General features: G+C 37.0%; 2 protein-coding genes across 3 annotated transcripts in view; one reads left to right on the forward strand and one right to left on the reverse strand.

Moving 5' to 3' along the window:
* OTUD3 (OTU deubiquitinase 3) overlaps nt 1–1,047 on the forward strand; it is a 64,794-nt gene extending 63,747 nt beyond the window's left edge. Inside the window, exon 6 of the mRNA XM_053690923.1 lies at nt 558–1,047. Within this exon, the coding sequence (XP_053546898.1) occupies nt 558–737 (180 nt within the window). The 3' untranslated portion in view covers nt 738–1,047. The remainder of the gene's footprint in view (nt 1–557) is intronic.
* An 8,609-nt stretch (nt 1,048–9,656) lies between these two features.
* LOC128638378 (group IIE secretory phospholipase A2-like) overlaps nt 9,657–26,262 on the reverse strand; it is a 67,858-nt gene continuing 51,252 nt past the window's right edge. For both annotated transcript variants that reach the window (XM_053690307.1, XM_053690308.1), the window contains exons 3-5: nt 15,270–15,411; nt 11,728–11,834; nt 9,657–10,778 (exon numbers count right to left, since the gene is read on the reverse strand). In XM_053690307.1, the coding sequence (XP_053546282.1) occupies nt 10,630–10,778; nt 11,728–11,834; nt 15,270–15,411 (398 nt within the window). In that variant the 3' untranslated portion in view covers nt 9,657–10,629. The remainder of the gene's footprint in view (nt 10,779–11,727; nt 11,835–15,269; nt 15,412–26,262) is intronic.

Here is a 26,262-nt window from a genome sequence, read left to right on the forward strand (position 1 = left end):
ATTGGATCCCCCCCTCCCCTAGTTCTCAACTAAAATTAGGGGAAAAAACTAGGTATGTGCATTCAGCATTTCCGTTATCCGCTGAATGCGCCTCGTGGATTTTGGCTCTTTACAGAGGCAGATTTCTTCCTGTGAAAGTGTAATACCCTTATATCTAGATTTGCACAGATATTAGTGTGTTTCACTTTCACAAAAAGAAATCCAGTTCAGAAAAGAGCCAAGTTCACGAGCAGCCACCTCCTTCCACATTCGGAAGCGAACTAAACTAACGTATGCACATACCTAATAAAAAAAACAACAACAAAAAAAACTGTTTTACAAATATCCCAAATTTTGGTCTGTTTATGTTACTATAATTTATTTTAGTTCCTGCAGTTTATTACTTTGTTGCAGCTACAGCTATGTAACATTTGGAACTGTGTGTGTGTTTTATTTATTCCACAAATATTAAACGTTTTAGACTGTTTCTGATAAGATTTTGCAGTGTTGTCTCGCACTTTTGTAGCCACAGCTGTGTATCATTGGGAACCTGATTGCACGTTTGTTTTTTTTTCCAGATAAGTAACAAGCAGATTAAAGCTCAGCAGCGCCAACAAAAGAAGAAACGACAGGAGGAACGACATCGTCAGAAGGTACTGGAGAGCAGGGGCAATAATACCGATAACAACAGACAAGAGGCAGAGGACACATCTAGTGCAGTGACTGTGGTGAAAGCGCTCACTGCGCTGAATATCTGACTATTCAAATACAAAATCTGTGTAGCCGGACTTGTCTGCTCTTACAAGACTATGCTCTCAGTGTCACAACAGACTGTAACATGCATGGGAAGAGGAGACCTTGTGATAGCCCCCCTTTATGACTGGCGTTAACGGTTATCCTCTTTCATACGGTGCCTTGAGTGTGTCCTGTAACAGTTGCACCTCATAGGGGGGTGTATGGCGCATTGGACGTCACACTTGTGGTACAGGAAGTGCGCTAATATCTTTGTGTTAAAATGCTGTTCACTAAATTATATTTTTTAAATAAAAAAACAGTATTGCAAAGGTTTTTATTTTACCCCTGTAATTTTAGGATAGTTAATGTTTTATTATTTTCATGGTGCTTTTGTTAAAATCGATTAGGGTCGTGGAAACCAAGAATGGTTTATTATACCAATGAATGAGCCCAAGCAGCTATATATGTTAGAAATGCATGAACAAATGTTAATATTTAAGCTTGCAGGAAATGCATGTTTGTGCACTACTTATACTGCAGTATTCATGTTTATTGGCTTATGGGAACACTACCAACAGATGACTGCTTCCAGAAGCCTAAAAAGTAGGTTTATTCTGCACATAAACTTTAAAAAATGTTTAACATTTAAACAGAATATAAATTGCAAAAAAGAAAATGTTGTAATGTGTTAGAGAATTGTATTATAACACTATTGCTTGCATATAACATTGTGTTTAACTGCTACCTCTTTTAACATCTGCACATTAACACTGTTAATCCCTATATTTTGGTGCTGATAGACCAAGGAACTGTTACTATAGTAACAACATAAACAAATAGATGAAGCATTCAAAACAGTCACTAAAATAGAGAGGTTTGCTAAAAAATACCCAGTGAAACAAGACTAACTTGCCACGTTTTAACCATATTTTATCTATATCATCATCTAATCTCGCTAAATTTAAAAAGGTTTTTATTTGGCACAACCCAGAGAGGACATTTAAAGGAGCAGTAAATACAGTAGATTTGCATAATCAAATGCATGATAAAAAGACAATGCAATTGCACTTAGTCTGAACTTCATATGAGTAGTAGATTTTTTTTTTTTCTAACAAATTTCAAAGTTATGTCTTTCCACGCTCTCTGTATCATGTGACAGCTATCAGCCAATCACAAATGCTTTTACGTATAGTCTGAATTCTTGCACATGCTCAGTAGAAGCTGGTGACTCAAAAAGTTTGAATATAAAGACACTGTACACATTTTGTTAATGGAAGTACAGTACAGTAAATTATTTAAAATTGCTGCTCTATCTGAAATATGATTTTAATTTTGACTTGAGTATCCCTTTAAAGCTACCATTATAGCAGAAATGCAATGTATTCAAATTATTTGACTGGTGCATCAGGGTATAGACTGTTTATGCAAACAAATTCTATCATGTTCCTTTAACCCTCTGGGTTTCAGATCTGTGGGTTACCCAAGATGTCAAAAGGACTATTCTACTCTTAAAGGGATACTAAACCCAACTATTTTCTTTCATGCTTCAGGTAGAGAATACAATTTTAAACATTCCAATTTACTTCTATTATCAAATTTGCTTCATTATTTAGATATCCTTTGTTGAAGAAATAGAAATGCACATGTGTGAGCCAATCGAATGAGGCATCTATGTGCTACTGAGCCTATCTAGATATGCTTTTAAGCAAAGAATATCAAGAGAATGAAGCAAAATAGATAATAGAAGTAAACCAGAAAGTTGCTTAAAATCGCATTCTCTATCTGAATCATAAAAGGAAAAAAATGTGGTTTAGTGTCCCTTTAAATATTCCTGTCACGTAAATGACAAAACAGAACGTTCTATTATGTAGTGATACTTTTTTATTGGACTAACAAAACATAAAATAAGTTACTGGCATTAGTTTTATTTTGTCAGCACGTGGTTGTTAATTGCTTCTGGCTCATCTTTGTGTTGTGTTGCTTCAGATGATTGAGATGAGGTTTCAGGTAAGGATTTCTTCTGCTGAATCTTCCTGTTTGTGCAAGAATGGGCCGGTGCACGGTTCCTCCAGTATCTGCTAATTCTTCCTGCAGGTCCTTTGCAGAGATATGGGGGGGGGGGGGGGGGGGGGGTTATTGCAGTTCGACTAGAGGTTTTTCTTGGACTTCCAGATGTTTTCAATACTTCAACAGTTCCTTTTTATCCTAGTGACATGAAACCCACATTTCTTTTCTTTCATGATTCAGATAGATAATATAATTTTAAAAAAAAAGTTTCAAATGTTACTTCTATTATCAAATTTACGTCCTTGTATTCTTTGTTGAAGAGATATCTAGATAGGTAGCAAGCACATGGCTGGAGCACTACATGACAAGAAATAGTGCAGCCATCTAGCGCTCTTGCTAATGTATAACACTGCTGCAGACACGTGCACACGCCTGAGCTAACCTTCCTGCTTTTCAACAAAGGATACCAAGAAAACAAAGACAATTAGGTAATAGAAGTCAATTGGAAAGTTGTTTAAAATTTTATGTTCTATCTAAATCACGAAATATTTTTTGGGGGTTTCATGTCCCTTTTAAAAGGGACAGTAAACACCTTGAGATTTTTAAATAAAATGTTTATGCATAATGAAACCACTTTTGCAATACATATTTTTTATTTATTTTGTCCTCTTTTTCATGTAATTTAGCAAGTTCTAAATCTCAGACCTTGAAATGAATCCTGTTGGCTTCTCAAGGCTAACTCTGCCATATATCTGTCCCCAATTGGTTGTTGAGTGTAAGTACTATGCTCTGATTGGTTTCACAAGTCTGTGAGGCTCCGGGGGCACTAATGGATGTCCCACTCACTGATGACTCCTGGTCCCACTCAGGTCATAGCCTAACCCCAACTGCACGTCCAGTGCTGCGTCTCCTGTTGTGGCCCTAACCACAAAACCTGTCAGCCTCCGGGAAGAGTGCCCCCATTAGTCCGTTCTGGACATGCCACTAGACCTAGATCAAGGCCTTACAAATTAATCTGAGACCTTGCAAATAAATTACTTGCGGATCAAGGGGACTTTCACACGTCACATTACTATTTTTTTCCAATCTGTTTGCACACTTCAGATGTTGTGTTCTATTCTTTTCAACAAAAAATGTTCATTTGGCCATGGGTGCCCAAGATTCTGCACACAACTGTACATTGTGAAATTTTATTTCATTTTAGACGGAACACAGCAAATCCAAAATGTATTCTATAAAATTTAACTTTAAATATCAGTCTGACCTTTTCTGCAGAGCTCATCTGCAAGATCATATTCATTTAATTTTTTGACTAGGAACCATTTTTTTTGCATATTCAGCTTAATGTGAAGCTTCTACTAGTGCTATGAAGGAACATTTAGTTTCTTAGTAGATTAATTTTGATAAATTGTCAACTTCAGCATCAAACAGTTACTGTTTTACATACTCTGTCAGTCTACAGATGGATAACTGTATATAAATTAGCAAATTGTTTATTGCTATGAAGCAATTTTATTTATATATATATATATATATACTGTTTGTGTGTGTGTGTGTGTGTGTATATATATATATATATATATATATATATATATATACACACACTGTGTGTATATTTATTTTTATATATATATAATACACACTGTGTGTGTGTGTGTATATATACTGTGTGTATATGTATTTATTTATATATATATATATATATATATATATATATATATATATATATATATACACACACACACACTCCCCCCCCCCCCCCCCCCCCACATTGTTTCTAAACCGTGGTCCTCAAGTACCCCCAACAGGTCAGGTTTTCATTATAGCTGAACCAGTGCACAGGTGAAATAATTAGCTTATGGGTGAGAGCAGGTTAGTAACCATGGTTACTGATCAGCTGATTACTCCACCTGTGCACTGTTACAGCTATAATGAAAACCCTGCCCTCTTGGGGCTACTTGAGAACCGTGATTGAGAAACACTGCTCTAACCCTATGCTAGTCATATTAGCTGCTCCTATCATTTTGATGTTGCTTAAAATTGCTTGCAAGCTCTGTCTGAATCCCGAAAGAAAAAAAAATTGGGTTCAGTGTCCCTTTAAGCTTTTTTGCAAAATTGCTTTAATTTAACCTCAATTTTTTATCTCCAGTATTTTGATGATCATGGACAGGCTTTGGTATATTGAAGTCCCCTATACAGATTTAAAGGGATTAATAAAGTCCAAATCAGACTTTCATGATTCAGATAGGGCATGCAATTTTAAACAACTTTCTAATTTACTTGTATCATGAAATTTTCTTTGTTCTCTTGGTATTTTTATTTGAAAGCTAAACATAGGTAGGCTCATATGCTAATTTGTAAGCCCTTGAAGGCCACTTCTTATCTGAATGTATTTGACAGTTTTTCACAGATAGAGGACATTAGTTCATGTGTTTCATATAAAGAACATTGTGCCCATGTATGTGGAGTTATTTAAGAGTCAGCACTAATTGCCTGAAATGCAAGTCTGTCAAAAGATCTGAGATAAGGAGCAGTCTGCAGAAGCTTAGATACACGGTAATTACAGAGGTAAAAAAGTGTATTTCTATAATAGTGTTGGTTATGCAAAACTGAGGAATGGTTAATAAAGGGATTATCTATCTTTTTAAACAATAACATTTTTGGTGTTTACTATCCCTTTAACCCTTTCCTGCCGGGGTTAAAGTGTCTACATAGGAACAACTGTTCCGATGTAGACAAATTGAAATCACGCGATCGTCCAATTAGGGACAGTTATAAATAAGTCACTAGAGTGTGCAGCCAATGGCTGTGTGGAATATAACAGTGTTCCGCACTTCTATTTCTAACAGGAACTGAAAAGCTCACAGTTTCATAATGGAATAACAGGAAAAGTATGAAAGTATATTGCAGACTTTTTTTAATAAAAACCATTTATCATTTGATATCACCATCTCAAAGTGTCCCTTTAAAATGTAGGTGCGTTCCCTCTGAAAAGGTGTGTGCACAAACACCTTAGAGGGACCGGTGCTCTACCTACTTTATAAAACAGTATATGTAGGAACATTTGATATATAGTTATTGCCTTTTACATAAACTTGCCAAATTGTCATCCTTTACATTAGGGTCTGTAGCTGATGTCCATGGTTCTGAAAGCAGATATTTGACTTGCAGTTTTCTTCATTCCCTTGTTATCTTTATTTGAAAAGCAAGAATGTAAGTTTAGAAGCCTGCCCAATTTTGGTTCACAACCTGGGTTGTCCTTGCTTATTGGACAGCACCAATAAACACGTGCTGTCCAGGACTCCTTAGCTTAGATGCCTTTTTTTTTCAAATACAGATAGCAAGAGAAAGAAGAAAAATTGATGATAGGAGTAAATTAGAAAGTTGTTTAAAATTGCATGCTCTATCTGAATCATGAAAGAAAAAAAAAATTGGGTTTAGTGTCCCTATAAAGGGACACAAGTAACATATTTTGTTATTGCATCGGACAAAAGATATTTTAAAATGCATTAGTTATTTTTTTTAAATGGACATTCATGTGCTAAGAAAAATATATATATTTCTCTTGTTAAGTGTATCCAGTCCACGGATCATCCATTACTTGTGGGATATTCTTCCCAACAGGAAGTTGCAAGAGGATCACCCACAGCAGAGCTGCTATATAGCTCCTCCCCTCACTGCCATACCCAGTCATTCTCTTGCAACTCTCAACAAAGATGGAGGTAGTAAGAGGAGAGTGGTGTATTATAGTTAGTTTTTTAACTTCAATCAAAAGTTTGTTATTTTTTAAATGGTACCGGAGTGTACTGTTTTATCCCAGGCAGCATTAGAAGAAGAATCTGCCTGTGATTTCTATGATCTTAGCAGAAGTAACTAAGATCCACTGCCGTTCTCACATATTCTGAGGAGTGAGGTAACTTCAGAGGGGGAATCGCGTGCAGGTTTTCCTGCAATAAGGTATGTGCAGTTAACATATTTCTAGGGATGGAATTTGCTAGAAAAATGCTGCTGATACCGGATTAATGTAAGTTAAGCCTAAATGCAGTGATTTAATAGCGACTGGTATCAGGCTTATTAACAGAGATACATACTCTTATAAAAATGTAATATAAAACGTTTGCTGGCATGTTAATCGTTTTTATATATGTTTGGTGACAAAACTTATTGGGGCCTATTTTTTTTCCACATGGCTGGCTTGATTTTTGCCTAGAAACAGTTTCCTGAGGCTTTCCACTGTTGTAATATGAGTGGGAGGGGCCTATTTTAGCGCTTTTCTGCGCAGCTAGAATTACAGACAGAGACACTCAGCTTCCTTTTGCATGATACAGGACATCTCTGAAGGGCTCAAAAGGCTTCAAAAGTCGTGTTTGAGGAGGGTAACAACCAGAGTAGACCTGTGGCAGTTGTTGTGATTGTGTTTAAAAACGTTTTTGTCATTTATTATTCCGTTTTTGGTATTAAGGGGTTAATCATCCATTTGCAAGTGGGTGCAATGCTCTGCTAACTTGTTACATACACTGTAAAAATTTCGTTAGTGTAACTGCCTTTTTTCACTGTTATTCCAAATTTTGTCAAAATTTGTTTCTCTTAAAGGCACAGTAACGTTTATTATATTGCTTGTTAGCTTGGTTTAAAGTGTTTTCCAAGCTTGCTAGTCTCATTGCTAGTCTGTACAAACATGTCTGAAACAGAGGATACTTGTTCATTATGTTTAAAAGCCATGGTGGAGCCCCATAGGAGAATCTGTACTAAATGTATTGATTTCACCTTAAACAGTAAAGATCAGTCTTTATCTATAAAAGAATTGTCACCAGAGGGGTCTGTCGAGGGGGAAGTTATGCCGACTAACTCTCCCCACGTGTCGGACCCTTCGCCTCCCACTCAAGGGACGCACGCTAATATGGCGCCAAGTACATCAGGGACGCCCATAGCGATTACTTTGCAGGACATGGCTGCAGTCATGAATAATACCCTGTCAGAGGTATTAGCCAGATTGCCTGAATTGAGAGGCAAGCGCGATAGCTCTGGGGTTAGACGAGATACAGAGCGCGTAGATGCTGTAAGAGCCATGTCTGATACTGCGTCACAATATGCAGAACCTGAGGACGGAGAGCTTCAGTCTGTGGGTGACGTCTCTGAATCGGGGAGACCTGATTCAGAGATTTCTAATTTTAAATTTAAGCTTGAGAACCTCCGTGTATTGCTTGGGGAGGTATTAGCTGCTCTGAATGACTGTGACACAATTGCAGTGCCAGAGAAATTGTGTAGACTGGATAAATACTATGCAGTGCCGGTGAGTACTGATGTTTTTCCAATACCTAAAAGGCTTACAGAAATTATTAGTAAGGAGTGGGATAGACCCGGTGTGCCCTTTTCCCCACCTCCTATATTTAGAAAAATGTTTCTAATAGATGCCACTACACGGGACTTATGGTAGACAGTCCCTAAGGTGGAGGGAGCAGTTTCTATTTTAGCAAAGCGTACCACTATCCCGGTTGAGGACAGTTGTGCTTTTTCAGATCCAATGGATAAAAAATTAGAGGTTTACCTTAAGAAAATGTTTATTCAACAAGGTTTTATTTTACAGCCCCTTGCATGCATTGCGCCTGTCACTGCTGCGGCGGCGTTCTGGTTTGAGGCCCTGGAATAGGCCATCCATACAGCTCCATTGACTGAAATTATTGACAAGCTTAGAACACTTAAGCTAGCTAACTCATTTGTTTCTGATGCCATTGTTCATTTGACTAAACTAACGGATAAGAATTCCGGATTCGCCATCCAGGCGCGTAGGGCGCTATGGCTCAAATCCTGGTCAGCTGATGTGACTTCAAAGTCTAAATTACTCAACATTCCTTTCAAGGGGCAGACCTTATTCGGGCCTGGTATGCAAGAAATTATTGCTGACATTACTGGAGGTAAGGGTCATACCCTTCCTCAGGACAGGGCCAAATCAAGGGCCAAACAGTCTAATTTTCGTGCCTTTCGAAATTTCAAGGCAGGTGCAGCATCAACTTCCTCCGCTTCAAAACAAGAGGGAACTTTTGCTCAATCCAAGCAGGCCTGGAAACCTAACCAGTCCTGGAACAAGGGCAAGCAGGCCAGAAAGCCTGCTGCTGCCTCTAAGACAGCATGAAGCAGCGGCCCCCTATCCGACAACGGATCTAGTAGGGGGCAGACTCTCTCTCTTCGCCCAGGCGTGGGCAAGAGATGTTCAGGATCCCTGGGCGTTGGAGATCATATCTCAGGGATATCTTCTGGACTTCAAAGCTTCTCCTCCACAAGGGAGATTTCACCTTTCAAGATTATCTGCAAACCAGATAAAGAAAGAGGCATTCCTAAGCTGCGTACAAGATCTCCTTGTAATGGGAGTGATCCATACAGTTCCGCGGACGGAACAAGGACAGGGGTTTTATTCAAATCTGTTTGTGGTTCCCAAAAACTCCATCCAGTTCCGTGGACGGAACAAGAACAGGGGTTTTCTTCAAATCTGTTTGTGGTTCCCAAAAAAGAGGGAACCTTCAGACCAATTTTGGATCTAAAGATCCTAAACAAATTCCTCAGAGTTCCGTCATTCAAGATGGAAACTATTCGAACCATTTTACCCATGATCCAAGAGGGTCAGTACATGACCACAGTGGACTTAAAGGATGCCTACCTTCACATTCCGATTCACAAGAATCATCATCGGTTCCTGAGGTTTGCCTTTCTAGACAGGCATTACCAATTTGTAGCTCTTCCATTCGGGTTGGCTACAGCCCCAAGAATTTTTACAAAGGTTCTGGGCTCACTTCTGGCGGTCCTAAGACCGCGAGGCATAGCGGTGGACTTTCTTTTTCAAATAAAGATAGCAAGAGAACAAAGAAAAATTGATAAATGGAGTAAATTATAAGGTTGCTTCAAATTACATGCTCTATCTGAATCACAAAAGAAAAAAATTTGGGTTCAGTATCCCTTTAATAGAAATCATTGCAATATATTATTCATGATTCTAAATGGATTTTATTTATTTTAACATCAATTGTGCAGGGTTCGAGGGGGGCTTGGGCCTCTACAGGAAGGCATATCTAGTAAGATGTCAAATATTCTAGAGAAACTTGAGCTGCTTTACTAGTCAATGAATACTAGCGAAACAGGAAGTCAGTTTTGCCCATGCTCAGTAGAGGCAGACTGCATTTTAAGTTATTAACTTCAATTATCTTCCTGAGGGCAATAGCTACACTAAAAAATTCTCTCAATTTATCATTTTGTAAGAAAATACTAAGTTGTTTGCTGGTTTGTTTGTTTTGGCGGTTTTTTACACAATTTGTTTCTTTTTATGTTTAAAATATTTGTTAAATCAGTTTAAGATTGATCTCATACAACAAACTTTAACTACCCACTTCCTCAGTTGTTTCTAGGATGTTAATTTATTACATTTTTTTGTTAGGATATTTATTGCATAATTTGTGATTTGTAATTTTAACTAGTTGTGAAATAATGCTTTTTTATTCTATGGTGCATATAGCAAATTATTGAAATGAAACGGGTCTGGGTATCTACAACATTTGACAGATCTGAAATGTGAGAATGATAAAATGATGAATTAGAAAAATATAACTTCACTGAATACTGTAATACAAAACAGATCATTGTATAGCACATCTGTACATTTGTTCATAGAAAACCTCAGCTATCAGTAATTCCACAGGAGGATTCTGGGTAATTTGATTTATTGTGCTGCATTTACTATTCTTCAGTCTGTGTTTAAAACAGACATTGGAAGATACAAGGTGAGGCATTGTGACCCTTACCCAGAATCCTCTGGTTCACTGAAAAATTAGGTTTTCTGTGGAAAATGTGCAGATTTGCTATAAAGTTGTCTGTTCATAAAAAAAAGTTTAAACGATCCACGTAGTTGTGACTCCGGCATTAACAAGGAGGTAACTGTCCTGTGCACCATCTCTTCTTGTATCCTCTGTATGTCTGTGAGTATTTGTCATTGTGGTCTTTGAAGCAGAGAGTTGCCTCACGGTCACATTCGCAGGTTTCCTGCGCACATAAGTTATTCTGTAGGGAATCTGAGAAAAGAGAATATTTCAGGGTTTTATGTCACGGCAGCCCTAGCTCTCTGGGGGAAACAGAGATATAGTACCCTGCATATTATACAAACACAGACGAGTGTGCTGTCTGCTAAACTATTATGGCTATGGTACTGTCTGATCAGTTCTAATCAACATTCTTTATAGAGAGCTATATAGTCTTAAAAGTGCACAATAAATACCACGTTCTTAAGATAATACAGAAATTAAAGTAATTTTATATATGTGTAGTATATATCCACACAAAAATCTGCATACAAAATAAATGTTTTTAAAGTAATTTATACTATCATTATGTTACATTTGCATTGTTTTGCAGTTCAAGGATATATTTCTTGAAAAGAATAATGTTATTCTTAACTTCTGTACTGTGGCCAATTATGGACAGATATAATGGAGCCCCTGCACTGATTAAAGGGATAGAAAGGTCCAAATTAAAATGTGCATGGGTGCATTTCAATTTGAAAAAAACAAAACAATTTTGCAGTATACTTTCATTAACAAAAATGCTTCTAGTAAAAATTGTTACTGTTTTTCAGCGGCATACGCACATATGAGGGCTGTGCACCAGTATACAAACACCATTTCTGCTCAAAGAGTGGTGTATACTGCTTCTGTGAAGACATCATTTGAGTCATAGAAGCCATTGCTGTGGTGTTTGAATACTGGTGCACGGGTCCTCACAGCATATGTGCATATGCAGCAGAAAAATCTGTAATAACTTTTACTAGAAGCCTTTTTGCTAATGGCAGTATATTGCAAAAATGCTTTTATTTCAAATTGAAATGCACTTGTGCACATTTCAGTTATGACCTTTCTATCCCTTTAAAAAATCACTGTAGAGTCACGGTTCTGTATCCTGCAGGATGCCCATGCTCTCTAGGGGCAGAGTAGTTGACTAAGAACATGATTAAGACTGTTTTCTTACCGCAGGTCAGGTTCCCATCTATGTATGTAAATTTGTAGGGTTCATTCATTGGTTTACAGCCAATTGACACCATATAATCGAAACAGCAATCATGTTTGTGGCAGCACCTGCAGGGCAAGCAAAAGAGCAGCACAGAGTTTACGCTTGTATTGGACTACTGTCTATCATGGCTTTAGGTTGTCAAGATACACCCTATACCAGTGATGGTGAATCTTGGTACGAGATATGTTTCAGAACTACATTTCCCATGATGCTCAACTGGACTTCAGAGTGCCTAAGCATCATGGGAAATTTAGTTCTGAACCATCTTGGAGTGCAAAAGTTTGCCATCACTGGTCCTATTCAAATCTTGCTGTATAAACAGAAAATCTTAAACCTTCACATCTATACTATAATCGTCACCGTCAGTTGCGCACGCATCCTCAAAGGAATGTTGGCTGCGCAAGGCAGCCAAAAGAATCCTCCTGGATGTAGCGTAGGCAAATGAAGCCTTAAATAAAAACACGCAACTGCCCGCACGAAATAATGAAAAAACATGTAAACGCCTGCACAGAATAAAAAGAAAAAACACGTAACCATCCACAAGAAATAAATTTAAAAAAAACGAATCACCCGCACGAGGTATAACAAAAAAACACTAACCTCCCACACAAAGTATTAACAAGCACCTAAACCGTCAACCCCCACATCGCAAAATAATAAAGTAATTAAAACCTAATCCGCAAATTAAACAACGCAAATAACATAATTAAAATATTAACCCCTAAACCACCAACTCCCACATCGCAATTAACCTTTTAAGCCCTAAACCGCCAACCCCCCACATCGCAATAAACCAAATTAACCTTGTAACCCCTAAACCGCCAACCCCTCACATCGCAATAAACCTAATTAACCTATTAACCCCTAAACCGCCAACCCCCCACATCACAATAAACCTATTAACCCCTAAACTGCCAACCCCCACAACGCAAATAACTAATTTAATTACTAAGCCCCCTAACCTAACACCCCCTAAATTATTCCCAATTACATAAACTAAGTTAGTAGTTACAATTAAAATAAAAAATCCTAACATTAATTTAAAAATAAAACCTAACATTAAATTCCAAGAAATTAATCTAAAATTATAAAAAATAAAAAAGTCTAAAATTACAGAAAAGAATAAACAAATTATCAAAAATAAAACCTAATCCCTATGAAAATAAATACACCCCCTAATCTAAACTACCAATAACCCTTAAAAGTTCCCCGTAAAATAAAAAAGCCTAACACTAAAAAAAAAATAAACTACCCAATCTTAAAAATAAAAAATAAATTAAAAAAAGCCTAAATCTAACCCCCAAATAAATACTCACCGTTCCTGAAGTCTGGCGGAGAAGGTCTTCTTCCAGCGGCTCCATCATCTTCTATTTTCATCCAGAGCGATGGCGGAGCGGAGGTGCGGAGCTGGCTTCCCCAATGCATGGATCCTCAGCGGCGGCTGTCCAAAGTGGCGTGGAGGCTCCTCTTCATGCGATCATCCGCCGCACACTGAAGATTAAAGGCTAGCTACCCCATATTTATTGCATTCTTGATTTGAACAGCCAATAGGATTTCAGTAGCTCTAATCCTATTGGCTGATTTCAAAATTTCAGCCAATAGGAATGCAAGGTCCCCCAAATTGAATGCGGTACCTTGCATTCAATTTTCAGTGTACGACAGAGATCGGATAAAGAGGAGCCTGCACGCTGCTTTCAACCGCAGTCGCTGAGGACCGTCGCTCAAGCTCCGTGCATCGGGGAAGACCGCTCCACACCTCCACTCTGCGACGCTTTCACTCCAGATGAAGATAGAAGATCATGGAGCCGCCTGGAAGAAGACCTTCACCGCTGGACTTCAGGAACGGTGAGTACCTATGTGGGGCTTAGTCTTAGGCTTTTTATTTTTTTGGGGGGTGTTTTTATTTTTTAGATTAGGGTTTTTGGGCTGTAAAAGAGCTGATTGCCCTTTTAAGGACAGTGAAAGAGCTGAATGCACTTTTAGGGGCAATGGGTAGCTTAGTTTTTTTTAGATTTAGTTTTTTTATTTTGGGGGGTTGGTTGGGTGGGGGGTTTTACTGTTAGGTGGTACTTTGTAATTTGTTACATGTAAAAGAGCTGATTTCTTTAGGGCAATGCCCTACAAAAAGGCCTTTTAAGGACTATTGGTAGTTTATTGATAGATTAGGGGGTGTTTTTATTTTTATAGGGGTATTAGTTTAGGTTTATTTTTTTATTTTGGATAGCTTTGTTTATTTTTTTCTGTAATTTTACATTTTTTAATTTTTTGTAATATTAGCTTTGGGGTTTGTAGTCTTAAACAGACTGCCCTCTGGGTAGTCTTATTGCCTAGTTCTAAATATTTCATTTGTCACTATTATTATATCTGTTAGAGCTGAGGTTGTATTTACCAGACAATTAGTTTTGCAATAAATTAACAAAACAAATCTCAATGTGAAAACTTTCGGAATACATTAACATAATGTTGGCTGTGATTGTTTTTCAATGACCAAACTCCATCTCACCGTTTGCTTTGTTTGGAGGAGCTAATCTGGACTTATTACTGAATTATGAAAAGCTATCCACTGAAATTTTGCTAGCAAAACATGCATTGTTTTGTAGTTTCTTATCTTATTGGGGTTAAGCTAGGGGGTGTTAGGTTAGGTGGTTTAGATATTAGTTTAATAATTTGCGATGTGAGGGGATAGTGGTTTAGGGGTTAATAACGTTAATTAGTGTTTGTGATGTGGGGTCATGGCGTTTTAGGGGTAAATAATTTTGACTAGTGTTTGCGATGTGGGGGGAAGGCGGTTTAGGGGTTAATAACTTTAGTGTTTGCGATGTGGGGGTGGCGGTTTATGGGTTAATAACTTTAATTAGAGTTTATTTTAGGTTTAACTGTTTGATATGTGCGGATGAAATGTATGTGAGTGTGCATGTGTTAGGTGTTTGTTAAGCCTTCCAGGGAGTTACGCTGCTTTTTTAATGTGCGCAAGGGTTGCTACGCCTGCCTATGTGTGGCGAGCTAAAAATGGAGTAAAATACTGTATATCCATTCTGTACTCGTAAGTCCCTGTGCTGCCTTTGTGATACAGACTACAGACGCCTGTTCTTTGTTAGTCTATGGGAGTAGAAAATGTGCATGCCATGAAAAATCTACGCACGGCGCCAAGTATGTGATTGAGGCCAAGCTGTTCATGGATGAACAAAGCTTGATTTCTTTTTAGGTAATTAAAGCCTAGGTTACACATTCTCTGATGAGTGTTTACCTTAGTTGTCAAATGGTAAAAAGTTTTAATACCCCCTCATTTTAACATACATTCTGTACAATAGGTTGCCCGGTAACCAATCAGAAACTGCACTTGGGGATTATGGACATCATTGCATATGAGTGAATATAAAAGTTACCAAGCATCTAATTAGGCTGTGACTATGGGTTTTTATGGTGTAAATCCGTGTGTGGCTGAAGTGAACACTGTTAAGGTGCGGATTTGTGCCTCTTATCCATTTTGCATAACTTACCAATCAATGTTGTCCATTGGTTGTCCCCTTCCTCCATATCCACAATGACACCCATAAAGGACGTAATTTAGGGGTGATCTTTGCACCACCTTGTGTATCATTATACCGAAGTCGATAAGGCTACAATGAGTAACTGTCACAGCTGCCAGAGACACAAGGGAAATATCAGTGATTATTATCAATGCCAAATTAAATCATTGTATTTTATGTATTAGCCTTGCCTTTATCTACAAACGAACAGTCTGTATTTATAGCATTTAACTCTTCAAAAATGATAGCAGGTATATGGGCATTCATAGGAGGGACACACTCCCCAAGCCTTACACATCTCATTGATGAGCATAGCTAGAAAAATCTCATTGCTCACCCCATTGCAACCAAGAGAAGAATATGGGTTTTTATTTGAAAACAGAAAATGTACTATTTTTTTTTATTTTAGTGGTCATGTGACCCTTTGTATATCATGTGAGTGCTCAAAGGCATGCACACTTGCACAGTCTATTGCATTAGGGTTTGCACCCAAAAGCACAAGGACACACACAGATTATGTATAAATAGATAGATGGACAGACAGACAGGCGGACGGTCAGGCAGGCTGACAGACAGATAGACAGACAGAGTAATGTAGATTGGTTAAGCCTCATATCTTGTCCATCATCAAAATAAACTGCTGACATCCTTAGCTAACACAGGGACATATTAATTTCTTCTATATCAGTATGTTAATATTTTTTTGGCTTTGTTCTTGCGATATATATATTGTGACCTGGTACATAATATATATGTAACTATTCTTAATACACTTAATTTTCAATTATATCTAGTCTTACAGTGCCATTAAAGGGACAGAAGTGAGACATTAAACAGAATTGATCTCTTTGTTAAATGTAAAAAAAAAAAAAATATATAAATATATATAAAGAAAGAACAATCTCACTGCTCACCGATACGTTATATTGTACATTTGTTATCACTGTCTAAGGCATAGTGTAACACTATAACACACTACACCCATCCACAATACATAAACTACAAAAATACACATACACAGTTCCAGATTTAGAGCTTAAAGGGAAACTGAACCCATGATTCAGATAGAGTATGCAATTTTAAGCAACTTTCTAATTTACTCCTATTATCAAATTTTCTTCGTTCTCTTGCTATCTTTATTTGAAAAAGAAGGCATCTAAGCTATTTGTTTGGTTCAGTACCATGGAAAGCACTTGTTCATTGGTGGATAAATTTATCCACCAATCAGCAAGAACAACCCAGGTTGTTCACCAAAAATGGGCCGGCATCTAAACATACATTTTTGCATTTAAAGGGACAGTCAACCCAAATTTTCAAATATGTTATTTCTATAGCGTTGCTAACGATATTTAGTTTGCATTGTAGCCTAATTCATTACTCTAAATCGTTTCTGAGCATTACTACTTACTTGTTTGATCTTTGCAGTTTAAAATGCCCGCCTGCCCCCTCCCCTATTTCGTCATCAAGATCCTAAGTTTGTTCAGTCCCCAGCTCTATGTCGGCTACTTCTCGTGAATGCACGCTCCTGGTTTTTTAACGCATGCGCATTGCGCTGCTAACACTAGGGGGAAGGAACTAAAAATACTTTCTCAAGTTCTGACACGTCTGATATTTCAGACGTACCAGTGTGCTGCCTGTCATCGTAGTTAACTGTGATGAACCGGCATTTTTAACTTGCTCCTGAAACTCATATAAACATACAATCAAAATCATAGTTACTACATAAGTATTGAAGTAACACAGTTTGAAAATACTGTTTTAAAATACCATCTTATTGCTGTCACAGAAATAAGCCGTTTGCCCAGGAGGAGACGGACTTGATCGTACTGCCCAGAATAATTTATAGCAACATACTTATAACGATCAAGTCCGTCTCCTCCTGGGCAAACGGCTTATTTCTGTGACAGCAATAAGATGGTATTTTAAAACAGTATTGCAAACTGTGTTACTTCAATACTTAGTAACTATGATTTTGATTGTATGTTTATATGAGTTTCAGGAGCAAGTTAAAAATGCTGGTTCATCACAGTTATTTGTATGCTGTTATACTGCACAAAAAGCCAATTATTGCCTTTTTTTTCTTTCTTTGTAAATTTAAATATTTTTTTGCTGAAATTTATGCATAATTATCAAGATTTTCAAAAAATGATTATCGTCATGTCCTAAAATATTTAATGTCAGACCTTTGTGTCCGTTATTTTGACTAGGAAGACTTATGTGTTTTAATTTCATCTGGGCTTAGCAAACATTCTAGACACTGAAGCAACTCCGGTTTCTAGACTGGATGACAATACTTTTTCCTCCTCTGTTCTGTTTGTTTCATCTTCAAAGAAAATAATTCCAGAGGACATTGTGTCTGGTACAGTATTGAAGTAACACAGTTTGAAAAATACTGTTTTAAAAAAAGCCTGTCCCATAATTCAGCTTTTTTATTGTTCTGCAAGTTGAAGCAACATTCCATAGCTATAAAAACATGCGCCCACAACTGCTTGTTTAGTAAAGGATGTATGTATGATAATGTTACAAAGCACCGTGTGTTTGTATCATAGCAGCTCTCTCTAAGGTATGCACAATGCATAAGTCTAGAATTTGTATGCACAACAATTCTAGACATCTACACTGCGCGGAAATTGTTACGTAAATCAGACTGAGCCAGGACTAATTGTTGTTGAAATAAAACTTGGGAAGATAGATGTTAACGAATATACCCATCCTTTTGTAGTGTCTCGCTAATTAGGTTCTGTTCATAAATGGATGTAGCACTTTACATTGGTATCTCTAACTGAACAAACTACAGAGTTTATTCTATAAAAATGGACATAAGGGTCTATTGCCTATTGATAATAACTGCAGCCAACGACGGCTGAATACAGTGACTAATTAATAAGTTATCTGACTATTACTAAAAGCTGTGAGCCACAGACCACAACACGTTACTTGTCATATCGGTATAGTGCTGGAGAAACTGACTGGAAAGGATTTGCTACCATTTCTTCCATGAAACAAAGTCTGAGACTGTTACATTTTAAAGTGATGAGTTTAAATAAATGTAGCTCCTTATGATTTTTTGGGGGGGGTGGATTTTCATAATATAATATTTTGCCCTGATTAAACAGTAGGAAAAAAAAGTTTCATTCAAATGTAAAATAAACTTCAAAAGATTTTTGTAACTGGTTCAAGGAGCTGGGTTAATTAATTCCTAAATTAATACAAATAAAGCTTTATTAGTCACAAAATACCAGCATTTAAATAATGATATTATATTTCTGGAGCCATTATTCAGTTTAAAGGAACATTTCTATATATGCACAGTATATATTGACACAAAGTGTGATTGTAAATCCAAGCGTATAAAAAACGCTAGGATTTACCATCACTAAAAATAAAAGCTGCTAAACTCACCCTATTTATCTGGCAAGTAGATCGCTAACTCGGACTCTGTCCACCGACAGCACAGAAGCCAATCTAAGGTGTCAGTCAATGGTAGTTGCCAAGCTGCAACTTTATTATTCAACTGCAGTTGCTTTAAACTGAATAATGGCTCCAGAAATATAATATCATTATTTAAATGCTGGTATTTTGTGACTAATAAAGCTTTATTTGTATTAATTTAGGAATTAATTAACCCAGCTCCTTGAACCAGTTACAAAAATCTTTTGAAGTTTATTTTACATTTGAATGAAACTTTTTTTTCCTACTGTTTAATCAGGGCAAAATATTATATTATGAAAATCCACCCCCCCAAAAAATCATAAGGAGCTACATTTATTTAAACTCATCACTTTAAAATGTAACAGTCTCAGACTTTGTTTCATGGAAGAAATGGTAGCAAATCCTTTCCAGTCAGTTTCTCCAGCACTATACCGATATGACAAGTAACGTGTTGTGGTCTGTGGCTCACAGCTTTTAGTAATAGTCAGATAACTTATTAATTAGTCACTGTATTCAGCCGTCGTTGGCTGCAGTTATTATCAATAGGCAATAGACCCTTATGTCCATTTTTATAGAATAAACTCTGTAGTTTGTTCAGTTAGAGATACCAATGTAAAGTGCTACATCCATTTATGAACAGAACCTAATTAGCGAGACACTACAAAAGGATGGGTATATTCGTTAACATCTATCTTCCCAAGTTTTATTTCAACAACAATTAGTCCTGGCTCAGTCTGATTTACGTAACAATTTCCGCGCAGTGTAGATGTCTAGAATTGTTGTGTATACAAATTCTAGACTTATGCATTGTGCATACCTTAGAGAGAGCTGCTATGATACAAACACACGGTGCTTTGTAACATTATCATACATACATCCTTTACTAAACAAGCAGTTGTGGGCGCATGTTTTTATAGCTATGGAATGTTGCTTCAACTTGCAGAACAATAAAAAAGCTGAATTATGGGACAGGCTTTTTTTAAAACAGTATTTTTCAAACTGTGTTACTTCAATACTGTACCAGACACAATGTCCTCTGGAATTATTTTCTTTGAAGATGAAACAAACAGAACAGAGGAGGAAAAAGTATTGTCATCCAGTCTAGAAACCGGAGTTGCTTCAGTGTCTAGAATGTTTGCTAAGCCCAGATGAAATTAAAACACATAAGTCTTCCTAGTCAAAATAACGGACACAAAGGTCTGACATTAAATATTTTAGGACATGACGATAATCATTTTTTGAAAATCTTGATAATTATGCATAAATTTCAGCAAAAAATATTTAAATTTACAAAGAAAGAAAAAAAGGCAATAATTGGCTTTTTGTGCAGTATAACAGCATACAAATAACTGTGATGAACCAGCATTTTTAACTTGCTCCTGAAACTCATATAAACATACAATCAAAATCATAGTTACTAAGTATTGAAGTAACACAGTTTGCAATACTGTTTTAAAATACCATCTTATTGCTGTCACAGAAATAAGCCGTTTGCCCAGGAGGAGACGGACTTGATCGTTATAAGTATGTTGCTATAAATTATTCTGGGCAGTACGATCAAGTCCGTCTCCTCCTGGGCAAACGGCTTATTTCTGTGACAGCAATAAGATGGTATTTTAAAACAGTATTTTCAAACTGTGTTACTTCAATACTTATGTAGTAACTATGATTTTGATTGTATGTTTATATGAGTTTCAGGAGCAAGTTAAAAATGCCGGTTCATCACAGTTAACTACGATGACAGGCAGCACACTGGTACGTCTGAAATATCAGACGTGTCAGAACTTGAGAAAGTATTTTTAGTTCCTTCCCCCTAGTGTTAGCAGCGCAATGCGCATGCGTTAAAAAACCAGGAGCGTGCATTCACGAGAAGTAGCCGACATAGAGCTGGGGACTGAACAAACTTAGGATCTTGATGACGAAATAGGGGAGGGGGCAGGCGGGCATTTTAAACTGCAAAGATCAAACAAGTAAGTAGTAATGCTCAGAAACGATTTAGAGTAATGAATTAGGCTACAGTGCAAACTAAATATCGTTAGCAACTTTATAGAAATAACATATTTGAAAATTTGGGTTGACTGTCCCTTTAAAATAAAGATACCAAGAGAATGAAGAAAATGTGATAATAGGAGTAAATTAGAAAGTTGCTTAAAATTGAATGCTCTATCTGAATCATGAAAGAAAAAATTTGGGTTCAGTGTCCCTTTAATGGGCAGTGCCAGATTAAGTGCTTTGTGGGCCTGGAGCTGAAGATTTGTTAGGCCTATTTTTTGCAGACAGACATTCGCACAGAAACACTAGCACACACAGACACTAGCACAAACAGACAATAGTACACACAGACAATAGTACACACAGACAATAGTACACACAGACACTAGTACACACAGACATTGGCACACACAGACACTAGCACACACAGACAAACAGGCATTAGCACACACAGACACTAGCACACTCAGACACTAGCACACACAGACGCTAAAACACACAGACACTAAAACACACAGACACTAGCACACACAGACACTAGCACACACAGACACTAGCACACACAGAAGCTACCACACACAGAAACTACCACACACAGACAGTAGCACACACAGACAGTAGCACACACAGACAGTTTCACACACAGACACTAAAACACACAGACACTAGCACACACAGACACTAGCATATACAGACACTAGCACACACAGACACTACTACACGGACAGTCGCAAACATGGACAGTCGCACACACAGACACTAGAATACACAGGCACTAGCACACAGACAAAAACACTAACACACACAGACAGCTGTGAGCTCCCTGTGTGTTCCGGTACTGATAAGCCTCCTGCAAATTCTGCCAGGTGTCAACCCTGGGCATAAGCCTAGTTAGGGCATGAGCCTAGAGCTACAGTTACAATAGCCCCTACATCAGCCCTGCACATACATACTACACTCTATACCACACCCTTACAATATAGGAACACACACATACAATATAACACACATACACACACACATATACTATCCACATACACTATCCGCACACAGGTACACTATAACAAACATACACATACTACACACTATCACACACATACACTATAACACACATACACTATATACACACTATAACATACATACACTATAACACACATCACAAACACTATACACACAAATACATACACATACATACATACACTATAACACACATACACACTATAACACACATATACTATGCACAAGCATACACTATCACACACATACACTAATGTACACACACACATAAATATATGCATATTATACATTTATAAAACACACAGATTTATTTGTGTACGTATACTATCAAAATCAATTTCAGTTTAAGTGACAAGATAGGGTGAGTGCTAGGGTTGCCACCCTGAACTGCACTAGAGTATAATGGGAACATATTAACACATTATGCAGTGTTAATAAAATACATATAAATACACCAAACTTTCTGATATTATTTCCTGTTCTGCTCACTGGTAAGGCTGCTGATAGGGTTAAACATAAAACTACTGTGCAACGTTGCTAAGGTCAGAAGTCACTTTTTTCACTACCTTTATTCTGCTGATAGTTAAAATTTATGGCTTGAGAAGTAAAACTGTACAGTTTAAGAAGTAAAAATGTACAGTTTGAGATACTTCACCTAGGAGGATGGTTCAAGAGTGAGAGGGAACTAACATACTGACAAAAGGACAGACAATGTAAAATAGTCCCAGGAGCTTTGTGCAATGCACTAGCAGGGCCGGATTTCCCATTAGGCACAGTAGGCATGTGCCTACAGGCGCCTTGCAGTGAGGGGCGCCTGCCTGTCAATAATAAAAAAAAAAAAAAAAAAAAAAAAATTTTTTTTTTTTTTTTTTTTTTTTTTATGAGGGCATTTATTTTAGTAAGAATTGTGCTGCCAGATGCCTACAAAGTCGAGTGTTTCATTGGGAATATGTTACAGCAGTTGAGGGAGCCATGAAGGAGAGAGGGGCAAAGATTAAAACTAAACCCCTCCCATTGAATTTCTAAATTCTAATTTTAAACACATTTGTTGACCCCTGGATTACATATAATCTACAACATTCCATGTTTTCCTTTGAGAGCAACATCATATGATATTTATATTTCAGAACAAAATAAATGTAACATCTGTGTGTGTTTGTACCAAAAATATCAGAGTTTACAAGATTTTTTTCCCTACATTTTATATTTTCTTCCACTGGCTGCACAGGTTGTTGATGGTGATGAGCTTGCATGCTGCTAGTTTTAATATTGCTATTGTTTACACAAAACTGTGTTTGACTCCAACAAAATGTTAAGCACATAGTCAAAGTCATCTCCAGAAAAGCAATACACTAATGGCTTGTCAATAAACATGTCCTATGAGCCCATCTGGGTCTGCACAGATGTGTATTGCTGTCTCAGAACTGACATTGACTATGTGTTTAACTCTTTTGCAAGAGGCTAACACACTTCTCTGCAAGCACTAGTGCAATAATAAAATGCCCAGCAAACTGTCACATTTGATGTCCCTTTAAATAGGGTTTTCTTTAGAATATTTTGCATTAAAAGTTTAACATGATTTGTTTTTGTTATACATAATAGAAATTGTATGGCCATTTGAGTCAAGTGAATATTGATTTTTGGTGTAGCTTCCATTACAACAAATATTGCAATTGGTGTGTGTATTTGTGTATCTCCATAAAAGGGAAAATGTAATTTTACATCTAATATTTATTTTTAGTTGTCCTAAATAATAATAAAAAAAAGTCCTCATTTTTTCCACTTTTTTCTAGGGGGGGTGGGGGGGGTGGGGGGGGCGCTTCAGGTTTTTGTGCCTACAGGCACCTGAGATGTAAATCCGGCCCTGTGCACTAGGTACTGGATCTTCAGCAGTAACCTGCTGTTGCGCACAAGGGTGATTAAGGTGTGACCCGGCACACCCCTGTGCACGCCTATATGAGTGCATTATTGTAGTATATTAGCCAACATTCAATCCATCCACATTGTAAAGAGGAGAATATCCGCTACAAATCTCATATTTTAAGTGAAAATAGCAGCTACTTAAACTTTTATATATCAACGTTTTTGAATTTATTATTTACAAACCATTCACACAGTGATTAAATTAAACTTTCATGATTCAGATAGAGAACACAATTATAAACAACTTTCCAATTCAATTCCATTATCTAAATGTGCACATTCTTTTTATATGCACACTCTCTGATGCACCAGCTCCTACTGAGTATGTGCAAGAATTCAATGAATGTACGTATTGTATATGCATTGTGTCATTGGTTGATGGCTGTCACATGATGCATACTAACTTTGAAATTTTGATTATGTTATTCTACTCTGTTTAGTGGCCCTAGCAAGTTCTGGACTTGATTTTTGGATATATAATGCTGTCAGATGCAATAAGGTTTTAAGAAACACATTAGAGTTAGTAAATTGTATGGTTCTGCTAGACATTAAAGGACATATTCCGGAATTTCTATTTAAAGAGAGTATTATGCAGGGGTCAAGTCGAGCAGGAACGCATGGGAATGGAGTTCCTACACTTTTTTTGCAGAAGGAATTGGAACTAAGTTCCCCCTGGAAAGAGAACAGAAACGCTTCAGTAAACACTGCTGCTGCTGGTGGGAGGAGCTAAAGCACAGTCTGGTTAGAGGGATAGTGAGATCCGCTAGTAATGGGCAGTAACACTTCCTAAAATACACTAAATGCAAGTCTGTCAGCAGTCCTGCTGTGTGATTACCCTGCACTGTGTTGAACACATGGTGCTTACATTTCTGTGTGGCTTGCTATGGGGTTATTTAGCTCCCCTCAGCAGAAATAGGACTATTGCAACTTAAGTGGGTGAGACTCTGACAGAGGAGGAACCCTTCATTGGATTTAATTTGCTTTCATTAACCAAAGTGTATACTGTAGATTATATACATATAAATACAGTGTGTGTGTATAAATCAGTATTAATTGTTTTGGGGGTGGAAGTCTTGGTGAGTTCCCACACTTTTTTGTAGGATTTGACCCCTGGTATTATGTAGGCGAAACTTCAGGTCAAAGTAGCATTAGTCATTTACATTAACCCCTTAACTGCTGAGTTATTTCCACCCCTGTGCTGAGCTGTTTTTGAGTTTTTACAGGCTGGTCACATTTAATCCACACTATAGGCAATTTTAAAGTGAGAAACCCCCACAGATTTTATATATATTGTTTTTTTTCAGCAGACCCAACAGATTCAAACTGTAATGTTATTTTATAAATATATCATGAAGTGAGACTTGTGCAATAAAATGTTTTAAAACAATATATATTTTTATTAAAATTTTAAGGTTGCAAACAATAGTGTTTGTGTTTTTTCTTTCCCTAAATGATATAGTCAAAAGGAAGAAGGGGTTATCCTCATATAAATAAGGACCTTTCAATATAGTCATGTAACTTTAATCTGCAAATAAATGGACGTTTATTCACAACAGCTGATTACCATTACCACTTATATAAGAGCTTTATTTTTAAGAGGGGATTCTGGGCTTTAAAACAAGAAGTCATAGGGGTCTCTAGACCCTGTAAGAGCACGGGGTGGGGGGGATTGTGATTAGCCCTGAGTGCCGCCCCCCCGGAAGATGACATGTGGTCAACATGCGCTTTAAAAGCATTGCGTGCACAACGACCACTTGTCATCACAGTTAAGGGGTTAATTATCTGGGACATTGGGGAATCACTGTTTTATATTATGCTGTGTTAATAATCAATAACTAATAGCAAACAATTGAAAATAGTTAACTAAGTAACTAACTAGAAAATAAATATACAATAAATATATTGTTTCTGTAAAAGCATACTTAAAGGGTCGGTTACCATAGAGTTTACCCTCCAATTTACTTTTATCATCAATTTTGCTTTGTTCTCTTGTTATTCTTAGTTGAAAGCTAAACCTGGGTAAGCTCATGCTAATTTCTTAGCCCTTGAAGGCCACCTCTTATCTGAATGCATTTTGACATTTTTCACAACAATACACACTAAATAAATTTATAATACATTTATAATACATTTTTTAATATATATATATATATATATATATATATATATATATATATATATATATATATATATATATATATATATATATATATATATATATATATATATATATACACAGTATATAACATAGCTCTTAAAAATAAAAGGAAAGTTTACCCCTCTACCAGGGGCGGAACTACCATTGCTGCAGCGGGTGCAGTGTCACTGGGGGCCATGGGTTGGGGGGCCCCATAGCAGTCAGTCTATAAATAGGCTTGTGCGGAATGTGTACAATCCTAATACAGGTGAGCCTTTTATTAGTGCAGGATTCAGGTGCAGCTACCTATTTATCTATCTATCCTTTAAAATTATTATACAAAGTTACCTTTTGGGGGGCCCAAATTTTTTTTTTGCACCAGGGCCCTCTGTTGAGTAGGTCCGCTACTGCCTTCTACGCATAAATAGTATAATAAGACTCTTACAGTATCAGTGGCAAAAA

Source organism: Bombina bombina, chromosome 8, assembly GCF_027579735.1.
Source record: "Bombina bombina isolate aBomBom1 chromosome 8, aBomBom1.pri, whole genome shotgun sequence".
Taxonomy (NCBI): domain Eukaryota; kingdom Metazoa; phylum Chordata; class Amphibia; order Anura; family Bombinatoridae; genus Bombina; species Bombina bombina.